The sequence below is a fragment of the Topomyia yanbarensis genome, chromosome 3, assembly GCF_030247195.1.
Source record: "Topomyia yanbarensis strain Yona2022 chromosome 3, ASM3024719v1, whole genome shotgun sequence".
In the NCBI taxonomy this organism is placed as follows: Eukaryota; Metazoa; Arthropoda; class Insecta; order Diptera; family Culicidae; genus Topomyia; species Topomyia yanbarensis.
In genome coordinates, this window is record NC_080672.1 from 316042554 (window position 1) to 316056435 (window position 13882).

General features: G+C 38.3%; 1 protein-coding gene across 5 annotated transcripts in view; it reads right to left on the reverse strand.

Annotated features, from left to right (window-relative positions):
* LOC131694128 (G-protein coupled receptor Mth2-like) overlaps positions 1 to 13882 on the reverse strand; it is a 175535-nt gene that overhangs the window by 98181 nt on the left and 63472 nt on the right. For all 5 annotated transcript variants that reach the window (XR_009306412.1, XM_058982569.1, XM_058982566.1 and 2 more), the window contains exon 2: positions 929 to 1689. Coding sequence is in view for 4 of the 5 variants with exons in the window: in XM_058982569.1 (XP_058838552.1) it covers positions 929 to 1417 (489 nt within the window). In the remaining variant the exon portion in view is untranslated. The remainder of the gene's footprint in view (positions 1 to 928; positions 1690 to 13882) is intronic.

The following is a 13882-nucleotide window of genomic DNA, read 5'->3' on the forward strand; positions in this document are numbered from 1 at the left end:
CCTTATATAAGAAACGAAAAAAAAAATAAAACCCCTCCCTTAAGAATTTTCTGCGTGCGCGCGAGCTTGTGTTATACTGACGGTTCTTTGTTTGAGAGGCGCACCGGTGCTGGTGTCTACTATTCACAAATGGAATTAGACCAATCCCATGCGCTTGGAAGATACTACTCAGCATTCCAAGCGGAAATCTTCGCGATTCTGTGTGGTGTACAACTGGCATTTCAACAGGCAACTAGCGGAAAAAAATTATCTGTACTCTGACAGACAGCTGCTCTAAAACACTTAGCTCGGCAGATTTGAGATTGAAACTAGTTATCACATTTAAAAGTCAAATCGAGAAACTCAGCATTTTGTTGTCTACCTTTTATGGGTGCCCGAACATCCCAGTATTGCTGAAATGAATTAATGGACAAACTGGCTAGATCAGGGACTACGACTAACTGTGTTGGTCCAGAACTAGTTTTACCACTCTCGATTAGCCATATGAAGCACAAGATTGCTCTTGGACTGCATCCACACATGCCAGCCTAGCGTGCAAACTTGCGTTCAAACAAATACTTTCCTGCCGGATGTGAATCCGAAAATGTGTAATCTCCGAATAACCTGAAGAAGTTTCATCCCGGAATAACGCTAGCATAGAAACACGCCCCACTATTCTTAGACCATACAAAAGGAAATGATCTGTAAAGGCAATCATCATCTTACAAATGAACCAGACAAATAGACAGCAGTGATTTTCCGTATCAGCGATTTATACAATTCCATCCGAAGCAATTACGCTACCCATGTCAGCGGAAATTTCTGTCGAGACGCAAGCTGATAAAATCTAATTAAATATTCCTAGCCGCAATCAGTTTCAATCGAGTGCGTTCACGTGTGACTGGGCAGGCGCTAATCGCACCATACATACCCCCGGACAAGCACTTACCCTTGCAAAGTTCCACTCATCTCCTTCATCCTCCGCTGGATCCAGTTCGTACACAAACTCACACGGTTTCCCGTACAAAAATCCGTACATCGGATTTTGCACCAAATCGATCACTTCGAAGCTATGCTGTGTATTGAAAAGTGTCGAGTTTACCCGAACTTCCAGCGTTCCATCGGTGGGTACGCACTTCCGCTGGTGGAACACGTGTCCCCGAGGGCAGCACATTCTTACGCACAACCGAACCGCACAGGGACATCCCCGGATGTAGTTGTCCACAAATTTCTTCTGCGAAAAGTGCTCATAATCGTAATCGATGGTCCGGTAGTATTTGGGTTTGTACAGTATGTTATTGTGAATGATATTTCCCAACTCGTCTCGGATCCCGTCGGTAATGTTCACGGAATCGATGAAATCACACGGCAAACTATCACAGGTTATGTACTTTACACTAAACACCGCCAGAACCGAACAGATATACTTCAGATTCATTTTTTCCGGTTAACTGAGTTGTTTCACTTTCACTGTGGGATCATACGAATGTCCTACGACTACACAATTTTCTTCTGTTCACAGAAACAGAGCAAGCGACTCAATTAAATCATGGTGCTAACGACGGTGCGATGGGTCTTCCCACGGACACGGCTGCCGTCAAACAACGCGAGATCGGTCAATTTCTTGTCAGGGACAAACCAAACACGTCACTTCTGGGGAGTGTGTCATCTGCCGTTAGCCGTTTCTTCATTTGCTGAGATGCTGCTGATCTGTGGGAGACAAAATAAAAAATAAAAGTTTTACTGAGGATGCCGATTAGAGAATTCACAAGCAAAACATGAAAAAAGTGCAATTTTTTGCTCGAAACATTATTCATTCGTATAAAACTAACTGCTAACACGTGGTAGTGTGGTAAAACCAACCTTCATTCAAGCAAATACGAAAATGTTCTAAAGATTACTTTGAAACATCTCCCGTGGAAATTTTATCAGATGTGAACGATCAGTGCTCACAGAAAGGGATAGGATAAACAAACCCCGGTAGCAGACACCTGTCTGCAACAGTTATAGTGTTAGGAATTTACGGCCACTTGAGTTTTCCGGAGAGGGGCGGCAATGTTAAAAGACAACCGGCAGGTGGTCCCGGTAAAAGATGTAGGGTGCTCTACATTGGTGCGAATTTTACATCAAACTGAAGAAGCTTACGTTTGGGTTTTCTGCCTATCGCGCGTTCTGTATTGTTTAATGTTTTCCAAATCATTTTATTTTTGGTTTTTAGCGTAAGAGCGAATACGTGAATAAACGGCATCCCACCGAAGTCCCATCAAATGTTAATAAACAGCTGAAGCTTGTATAACCTGGTAAAAAAATTTAATAGTTCAAACCTGCTGAGGGAGACGGTATTGCGATTTTACTTTAGAGGTGGGCGAGTTTCATTGTTGCGAATGCAAACGTGTGTTCTTCGAGACATCATAGCACAAGAGATAGCATAAACGTTAGCGGCTTGCGCGGTAGTTTCAAACATTTCAGTTTCGAATCCTTTCGTTGGTGCAATGATTTCCTTTAACTGCTCCCGTATAGCACACTCTGTTATTTTATGGGATATTTCCAAAAAAAATTGTTTTGTGCTGACAATTATTAGTTTCTTCTACTTCGGGCAATAGGTGCAAATATTCTTTAACATATAAAGTAGATTGCCAATTATTGCACACCAACCAATTATTGCACACTTTGTATGCTAGAACTTCTCTTATAAATCAACTGTAGTGTTGGGTTCGAATTACATTTAAATTTCAAGTTACCAATAGTTCAGAAGAGAAGTATAAGTACAAGTTCACTATAAAAAATAATGATTCGGTTGCATCAAATAAGACCAGGCCCGTAGCCAGGATTTTGTTTCGGGAGGGGCTTAAAAAAATTTGCATAAAGCTTTTAATTCTGACAATTTGATATAGTCACTAGAAACTAAATTAAATTTTGAAAAGTTCATAATGAAATCAATTCCAAATCAAAGACAATCCTAAAAATATGTTCATTGTCACAAGAAAGGTTATAGTACTTACTCTCGTTACAACAAAGTATATTCTAGAGTTCACAGTATTTATGCGCTAACCGAATATGACAATGCTTGACGGTGCTGGAAAACACTAGGTGTTCCAAGCTACACCTTTAAAAGGCGTAGAAGATGCTAAACCGAAATGAGTAGAAAAATATCCATAAAATGTTCGAACGAAGAGAATGTCGAAATTCGTACAAAATCTTCTGATTTAGCAAGCGATTTGTAGATGCGCAGAGACGGTTCAACTTCTATTTTCTTTGTCTGGTGTTCTGCGAGTATTACCAGTTCCAAGGCATCATGCTAACACAATTTTTGATATATTCTATTTAAATGAAACTATTTTCAAGACTAGCCTTGGTCGGGTAGATTAGAACCCCAGTTAGGAAGGATTTTTGGTAATCAATAGGATCAAAATATAAATTTAAATGATTAAATCAACTGAAGGAAACTGCCCACAATTTAATTGATTAAAGAAAATTGTCTACAAATCGAATGAAAACACTGATTACTAATATCTTCTAATTTTCCTTCAAATCGCCAGTCGCCGTGCATGTGTCGTTCACCGTGCAGTTTCAAAATCACGAAATTTAAAGAACTAGCTCCCTAAATCCATCGGAGAGATCCAGATCCCAAATCCTTTCGTTTCATCGTTTTATTGAAACATTCCAACTAAAGTTGAATCAAAATTTTAAATACACCGTAAGTTGATCATATAACGTGCACTGGTGCCAAACAAATGTCCTCAACTACTTATTCTCGTTTTGTTGGTAATAGCAAATACAAATTTGTATTTGGTAATAGTTTTATATTATTTCTAAATTGTGACGTATTTAGATAGGTATTTTTACGGTGACTATGAGGGCGGTTTTCATTTTGATAAAAAAAAAGGATTTGAAGTCACGTCAAATCCACCTAAACGCACGGTAACTGGGGACTTGACGGTACGTGAAATTTGTTAAATGTATTACCAAAAGAACTAGAAGGTCTACCTTCTGATGTCGCAAAAAGCAGAAGCAAAAAAAATTGCTACGCTATAGCAGGCTACAGGCACCAGTGAATCAAGCTAGCTATTGTTCTATATCAGTACACATACAAATTGTATCGTTGCCCCCGGCTGCGGAGTAAAATGAGTTTACCAAATGAAGCAAAAGTGCCTGTGCTACGGGATAACACGAACAGTTAAGGAAGTGGAACAATTAGTTAAAGTGAAAATGGAGCTTAATCTCGCTGAAGTTACCTACATTCAGCTACATCACGTAAAAACTGTGTTTTGATCACGTTTAGAAGCTTAGCACAGGCCGAAAACTTTATTGCAAAGAACAACATGCAACACGAGGTCGAATTTAATAACACCAGAATCAAGATCCCCGTGCATATGGAAAACGACATGGTGGACGTGCGTATCCATGATTTGGCCCCGCGCACGAAGGAGGATTTCATCAAACAAATAATGTCGCAATATGGAGAAGTAGAATCTATTACGAATGACACCTGGAGAAATTTTTTCTCCGGCATTCCCAATGGCGTTCGTATTGTGAGTATGCGAGTGACTAAACCAATACCTTCTTACATGACTATCGAATGCAAATCACCGAAGGATGGCGTGACCTATAAGCAAACAACGCTAATTACATATCCCGGGCAGACCCCAACATGCCAATTCTGTAACTATACAGCCTACTACGGAAAAACATGCGCCGAAGCAACTAGTCAAAACTCATCTACTACAGCCAACTCTAACATGCAGCCACCGATACCTTCAGATAAACCTAAAACAACGATCCAATTACCCAATAATGCAGGTACAACGACCACGACAACCGCTCCCAAACCAACAACTAGCATCGCCAATAAAGAAGCAAATATCGATGAAGACGGATATACAACAGCGACCCATAAGAACAAGAAACAAATAAGAACCTCTGATCGTGAACAGGAAGAAAGCAGTACAGATGACGACATGGACGGGAACGATAACGCGAGAGAAGGCAGACTGAATGACCACCAAGCGGCCTCACCGCCAAGGAAAAAGATCTCAACACGCAGCAGCAAACTGCGTCAACAAGATCTGGCAGACCGACATTCTTAGAATTTTTTTTTTACTTATTGTAAAAAAAATTAAAAGACCCACGGATCAGTTGTGCTAACGCATTGAGCCGTTTCAAATAAAATTTTAGATTGAAAAAAAAAGAAATATTATAAATATGAACAAGCTCAATAATTTCAGCATCTCTTTATTCCGACATATGGACGGGTATACATCGCACTTACTTCACCTCTGTCGAAGAATAACGTAGGTGTAAGGCCAACTTTCTTTGATGATTTCTGTTGTTCTGTAGTTGAGTGCCCAGAAAATATAGAACAGCTGCTCTTGGGTCGATTTCAATTTATTTATTATTTTTTCTCTCTTTTTCTTCGTTATCTCTGCTCATCTCTCTCATTTTATTCCATAACGAACACAAATAAAACTAAAACATGAAATCGAAACATTAATCCCAATTTATTGACTGTAGACTCAACTAGTTACATCATTTTAGTCGCTCTCCGTGATAGGCTAATGATGTTTGTTCACTGTATCGTCAGGTCGTTTTTAGACTTACATGGACATTAATTGGAAACCATCGAAAGAGACAGAAATGCTGCTGCTTACAACATTAAGTTTATTATGATTGATTGACTAATATGTGGTTTAGCATCTATTGACATCCGTTGAAAAGTAAGGATAAAATCACAACAGATAGTCCTACCGCTACTATGTACGTTTCTGTATGTGAACAACATTAGTAATATACGACGGTATACAATTCTTGGGTTGATGAACACCTCAGAAAAACCGCTGTTTTACCACTTTTTGGCTTGTTTATTTTTTGGCATTTTTCTTGCTTATTGTTCGATTGTTTAAAATATCACTACTTTGCGGACTAATAATGTTTAAATACGGACCGCATTCTCCGCATAAAATGAAATTGAGTGTCAACAGAAATACTATTGCATTAAAATGACGCGAAAACAAAAACTGTCTTCTCGACTATATTGTCATCAACTAACGGAAATGTTTTTGTCTAGCACGCTTGAGTGAGATGCCTGATGTTTCTACTAAGCGTACAGTGCACTAACCTATTACAGAAATTCAATCTGCTTATGCTTTAACTAACTTTATTCTGGCTAATATATAACATAATATCTGAGTTTTGTTAGACACAACCACTAGCGATAAAGTTCTCATTTTGGGACAGTTTTTGAGCTCACTTTTCTATAAAACTTCTGCAATTTTATTATATATTTCGTTTATTTTATTCGGTTCAATGCATTAGCTAAATGAAGCCTTGTGTCTTCAATATATTTCCATGATGTGAACAATGAAAGTGATAAAACGTAAATGGTTGTCCTACAGATCTCGTGCGAACAACTAGCGATTGCATGTGGAGAACTATTTACTAGGCTGAGAAATATTTTTCCTAACCAACAATGTCGCGGTGGTGTTCATTTCTATCTCGTACACTTCCTTATCATCATAGTGGTTACTGCCATGTCCATTAGGGTGGGACAAAAATTAGATTCCAGCTCCGAGCAACTTTTTAGTTACCATTTGGGTCCTAGAACAACTGTGCAAATTCTTAGCTCGATCGGTGATACTATATTTTTGCGCCCACTGTTTAAAGTTTACATGGGATTTTGTATGGGAAAATTAACTTTTACAAAATAATTCGTCCAGGAGTCACCCATTACTTCCTAAAAATAAATCGTTATGTGGCTTTTATAGAAAATTTTATAAAGAAACAAAGTCTCGAAAACCACGAAACGATCTGACGCTTGAGAAAAAAGTTATTAAGCAGAAACCGACTGATGCTCTGACGATTGATAAAATATTCATTTTTTCTAGCACCACTGCTGTTGGTTGTCCAGTTATACGCAATTTTGTTTTAATCCTCTCTTAATGTGTCTAAATCGTTTATTTGTACTATTTGGCCACTTCGCAAGGGTTTAAGGGATAAATCGAGGGTTTTTTGTACATAATAAGAGAAAGTTAAAAAATTTGTATGCAAATAGACCGTCAGAAGCAGTGATGCTATGAAAAGTGAAATTTTCATCAATCTTCAGGGCATCAATCGGTTTTCGCTTAATAACTTTTTCCATAATCATTAGATCGTTTTGCAGTCTTCTAGACTTTGTTTCCTTGAGAAATTTCCTATAAAAATCAGATATCTACTTATTTTTAGGAGATAACGGGCGACTCTTGGAAGAATTAATTTGCAAAAGACAATTTTCCCATACGAAATCCCATGTAAACTATAAACCGTGGGCGCAAAAATATAGTTTCACCGATCGAGCTAAAAATTTACAGAGTTGTTCTGGGAGCTAAATGGGACCCAAAAAGTTACTCGGAGCCAACTTTAATTTTTTTCATATAACCATGTCCCACTCTAATGTCCATGTTCGCGAATTTCTGACGGGTCACGAGTGTCGACTTCCTCAATGATGGTGCCGACCGTTGATTTTGAGATACTAGACGCAGTTTTTGCCGTCAATATTATCCGAACAGCAGCCAAAATTTGGCAAATGTTTGTTTTTCAGGAAATGGTTTTGGAGACTATGTATATGCAAAGATATAATGTGTAAAATAATACTATCGCATTCAGTTTTTACGTGCAGGGTCAGGTTGGAGGAAATATGTCTGTTCACCTAGATTTTCACCACAAAAACACCAATTAATATACTTCCTAGATGTGTCCTTTATAATGAATACCATTTTTTCCAAATGTGACAGGAATCTTTTAATAGCCACGGTGCAAGTAAGTGGTATCAGATCTTGTAGCCGAGCATTGATTTTCTCATCGTCCATATATATGAGGATCAACCACATGTTACAAGTTGTTATGCAAAATGACTGGTTTCGCCTGGGCTAATTTGTTAAATGGCATCAGCACTGAACGCCTGACATGGTTAAACTCGTTAAAGGCGATGTTCGTAAGCATAACCTCCATAATCACCTTCAGCAAATATTTCACATCATTAATGTTGCTCCAGCCAAATACGGAGGCTATTGACTTCAGGTCTTTTCGCATAAGATCGATCTTATGCGAAAAGACCTGAAGTCAATAGCCTCCGTATTTGGCTGGAGCACTACTTCTTGCTTCTGCGACTCAATCATTCGACAGATCCCCGCAGCAAGAATTAAAGTAACAGTTTCGTTTGTCTTCCGACGAGTCACACAATATGAAGGGAACTGTTTTATCACACTCAGCATACTGAGTAGATATCCTGACCGCTGTCTTCGGTGGTTCGAAATAGCAATCTTCCTCACAATTCTCGCATTAATTTGTTGAAACCAAACAAGATACAATTTTTTTAAGAGTCACCGAAAAACATGTTGTTTCTTAAATTTATTTTTGAAAATTTTCGGGGGGGGCTTTAGCCCCCTAGCCCCCCCTCTGGCTACGTGCCTGAATAAGACTGAAATTGTGCAGTTCACAATCCCTTAACAAATTTTCATTTCTAAGTTGGTTTACGCTAAAAAATTGCTTAGGGGAATAAGGTTGTAGTAAATAAATAAACTTTTTTCTACAGTATTATATAACTGAAACTAAGCAAGATTGATTGAACAATATTATTGTAAATTTCTCCGTTCCTAGTTTATTGCACACATCATAACCTCTTTTTCTCCGTGTGTAGCAGATTTTGACAGTTCCATCGGTATCGCAGCTTTTGTTTTTCGCTTCTACGGAACGGAAGGAACGGCGTATCCAACGACTTTTAGGGGTTCTTCAGGCTGTTGATTATAAAATGGACAAACAGGTAATGGAATAGAATTTAAAATATCACTTTATCACAATATCAAATCACAGAAAAATATTGCGCTGCTTCTCGAATCCAATTTGTCAGCTCCGCAACCATTCAAAATCCGTAAAAAATATACGGAATATGGGCTACAAAAAAGTATAAATGCTGTAAAAACAAAGGTTGTGTCTCTTGGCCAGTCATCCCAATACTTTGGAGTCCCAAAATCAACTATCAAATTCCGTCTTGGTAAGAAATGGACAAAAAAACTTCGCAGAGGCCCACAAACTGTTCTTTCGCTACAGGAGAAAACGAAAATAGTTCAGCTGGTACAGGAAATGGAGAGCCGTGGTTTTCCTTGTACGAAACATGTCCTTATATCCAGGGTGAAAGCTTTCCTCGACAAGAATCCTCGTAAAACAACGTTTAACCCATTCATGCCCATGTTGTTTGTGGACAACAACGTTTTTAAATAGCTATAACTTTTGATGGAGGCGAGATTTGCTCACAAAAACAAGTAAGGCTCATTAATGTGTCTATTGCCTTTAACATTAACATTCCCAACAGATAACAGTTACAAGGATCAGCTCTAGAACTGAAGTTATTGCAATTAGTCTTATTGGATTCCGATGGAGCAGTGCTGCCAGGGACAGTTTACGTTGACGACCGAAAATTATTTTTTCATATATCTTCGTTATGGTGCAATATTATTAAAAACTGATAAAACTTATCAATTTACTGTCGTTGGCTTGACCAGCTTCTAGCACTGCCATGAAAGCACCCATTTTTATGAAAATAGGCTTTTCGTGTTTCTTGACCCAACCGTTTTCAAGGAAAAATAGTTTTGAAACCTTACATGCACTAGAAAAAAGTTGGGCATGAAAGGGTTAAGGACAATAGGCCAGGTATGACAGCTTCAGGTAAAACAACATAGCTCATTAATACTCATGAATGTCATTCCATTGTAGGGAACAAATGGCTGAAACTGTTGCTTGGCCCAGTGGCGGCGCTAAGGGGGGGGGGGGGGGCGGCATTTCCTACTCAATAAATTTTTATAGTATATGCTTAGTAATTATTTAAGTTTCATTAATCACGATAAAAATCAAAAGCAGCTGAAACGATTGAATTTTTATCATTTTGGCGACTATTGACGATTGAAAAGGTTGAGGATGATGGATGCAATAGAACAAAACTATATACATATTACAAGATAGTAATGGGAGCTTGCAGACTAATTTGTTGGAATTAAACCAGGGAGCTTTATCATATACAGGATGCTTGGTCCATGGTTAAGAATCTCTCTATGGGTGATAGAGGATAATATTTGGAGAAAAAATCATTCTAGCTTGAGCTTGAGCTTGTGCGACCACCCCTGGCTGCTAATCCGTTATCGATCTAGACTAGCTGAAGTTGCACAGAGAATAAGTAGATAATTATGCTTGGGAGTAGCGCAATATCTTTCAATGTGCAACTCCTGGTAATCCTAAAGTGTTTATTGATTAATACCGGAGTCGGCCAGGTCCGAATGTAGATCGCTGGAGGAAAGGGAAGGAATGGTTAGTCCGATACTTGCTTTTGCTTGTGGCCGTATATACTACTGCGCACTCCACAAGTATCACGGGAGAAGGATATTTTTGTTAGTAAGAGTATAGAAGTTGGATCTACTTCTTCTTTGCCGACGCCAGAGAGGTGGCTACACTATCTGGATTAGATATCGATCTACCAAACTCATAGACCGGGGACCAACGGCTTTACTTCCCTTCCGAAGGAAGACGTGACCACAGATTTTTTCTCCTCAGAAACCTCGTTTGGAATTGAAACCAGCCAACTGGAATGAGTGGCGGTCACGCTTACCACTCAACCACCGGTGCCGTCTATATATTTGGAAAAAAAAATCATTCTACACGAATAATGAAATTTTAACTGTTACAGAGTTATTGAACTTTTCTGTAAACTTTTGTTTTTCTTTAAATGCCTCTAATGCCTTTCAATTCCGTTGGAGAGGTGTTTTCTTTCCTATTAAATTGCGGGTACGGTGCCAACATAGTAGATAAGACAAACGGTCTAATAAGTGTTCTATAGGAGTTTAGCTTCGTGCGGTAGCGAACGTTGTTCGACTTAGGATTTTTTTTGAGTAAGTAGACCTGGTGATTAGCGAGGGGTAAACAAATCTGCAATTTCTTTTTGTTCAGTGATATCTAGACTGAAAGTTATGCGAAAGCTTAAAAACGATAAGGTCATTGAGAAGGGCAGAATCCCGGGTGAACTTTCAAAAGTTAGGAGTGACTGGCTGTGCCAAGCAATCCACTGCGTGAGCGTGATGATCTGCGTGGAAGAAAAAATGCCTTCGGATTGGTTGAATGGCCTCATATGCCCAATCTTCTAGAAGGGCTGTAAACTCGAACCTAATAACTTCCGAGGCATAACGATCCTCAATGCCGCCTACAAGGTAGTTTCTCGTGTTATGTTGGGCAGACTGCGCCCGTTGGCTGAATGCTTTGTCGGCGAATATCAAAGCGGGTTCAGAGTTAACGTCGGACCAAATGTTTACCCACCCAGCGACAAATTCTGGATATATTCCGGGAATACAATTTGCAGACTCACCATCTGTGGATTCAAGGCGGCATACGATACAGTAAAACAAAACGAACTGTGGCAGATAATGCTTGAGCGTGGTTTCCCGACAAAACTGATTAAGCTGATTCGTATGATGCTGGATAGGATAAAATCTGGCGTTACGAAGATCTGGTGTGCAAAGGAACGGAACCGTCATCACGAGATCTCACATGTTTCTTGACTTCGCGAACGATTTCGACATCATTGGTATTGATCGCAGAGCAGTGGAAGAAACATTGTTGCCTTTTAAAAGGGAAGCTGCAAGAATCGGACTGACTATAAACTCTGACAAGACAAAGTACATGGTAGCTAGTAGAGAATGTAGCAGTCGTGTTGGTTTCGTGGTGGAAATCGGTGGGGTACGGTGCAACGAGTTCATATACATATATTCAAATACTAGTTCAATATGATAACGATGTTAGCAACGAAGGAAAAAGTCATGTTGCTACTGCGAGTATGGTTTACGTAGTCAGCTAATGAGCAATAGCATAAGAATGCGCGCAAAACATGATTTATTCAAATCACTGATACTCCCTGTTGCTCTATACGGCCATGAAGCATGAATGTTGCCAAGGAAGCAGGCTATCGAGTACTCGGTTTGTTTGAGAGAAGAATTCTGCGTTCAATACGTGGCAGCACAGTAGAAAATGGAGATTAGCGCCTGTTAAAGTTATGATCAGAGCATTTTAAACAAAAGAACATAACACATACCGTTGGGAAGATCATTTCTCTTTTTTTCCAGAACACAGAAATTGAAAATCGGTTAAAAAATGACAGGGCAGAAAAGTTTTTAGCGCTGAAGTTCCCGAAAAACACGATTTTTACATTTCTTATAAAAGAAATGTATAGAATTCGCTCAAACTTTCAAGATTTTTTCCGAGGCCCGGAGGGCCGAGTCTTATATACCAATCGACTCAGCTCGACGATTTGGGACAATGTCTGTGTGTGTGTGTGTGTGTGTGTCTGTGTGTGTGTGTGTATGTAACGGACAAATTCTCATTCGTGTTTCTCAGCAATGGCTGAACCGATCTTATCCAAATCAATTTTAAATGAAAGAACTAAAAAACAGTATGAACGCTATTAATTTGTTTTTGATTCTGATGTTTAGTTTTTAAGATATGAATGTTTGAATGCGTAAAAATGGCGTTTTTTGCAGTTTTTATAAATTATCTGCCGGAATTGACAATACAGATTACCAATTTATATGTTTTTAGACAGCTTTAACGAATACCTTTCGAACAAGCTATAGATTGTAGAAATCGGACTATTATCAAAAGAGATATTTAACATTAAATGCGGACGAAAGATTTCTATCATTTCCCATTGCCAGAAATATGACCAAAAACATGTAATCTATTATTAACGCCAAAACGGCTTATTTTAGGTCAATTGTATCTTCAGTGAATTTAATGGAGATAATATGCCCTTTCTTTTGGTATTGTGCTTTTGCTAATTAATCCCCCTATGAGTGAGATATTTTCACAAATTTTCTTGGAAGTGATTATATCGAAATGATGTCTTCAGCAAATTTGTAGCTATTACTTTTGCGAATAACTTTACTAAAGACTTCAAATATCTATTTTGAATACTTTAAAAGTTATGGCTTGTTGTTTGTGGATTACTCTTCGTCGCCTATTTATTGTTCAATATAGTAATAATCCATTGAAATAAGCCAAACATTATTTCGATAAATCGAATTTTGTATTTCATTTTTCTATCTACAACCGCTAGAAATAATCACCGAACATTTCCAAGTTGTCTGGAAGGAACTTGATAACTTATCAGTGCAAAAATGTTCATTTGTGCGAACCTTCTGACTGCAATTTTTCTAACTTATGACCATCGGATCGATCTGAAACCTTACGGAAAATGAAAAGCGAAATAAATAACTCCAAGCAACGGCGTAGCCAAGAGAAGGTTTTGGGGTTTAACACCATACAGCCCCCCCCCACCACACAAAAAAAAAATAAATCGGATTGGAGTTGAAAATTTATTGATGCTGACTGATTTAATTCAATATTACAACAACAATTATCTGATCCGTAGATTGATAACCTGGTGTTGTAAACATCATGAGGACTTTTGATAAATTGTCGGAATGGGGTCCTGATATGTAACTGATCTATTGGTCTTGATTTCACAGTTGTCTAATAGCATCAATATCAAATTCCTGCCTGAAAACATTCCAATAGAAAATTCCAGAGTTCTGTAATCAATCATAATCCTCAGATTTATTTTCAAATTTTCAGCTTTTTTCCTACGCAATATTACGAAAGCTTATTAAACAATTTTTCCTAATAAGTTTGTGAAAATTATAAACTATTTGAATTTTTTTAATAGTTTTATTTTTTATTCAACCGTGATTTTTTAATAAATAGTGACCATCGCTTCACAACGTAGTCTATTTTTCATGGCTTGCGGTGAGCACGATCTCTCGAATTGCTGAACTGAAAATTATGGAATAGAAATTAATTTTTAGTATTCTTTACAGACCCGCTGGTGCCCTAAGAC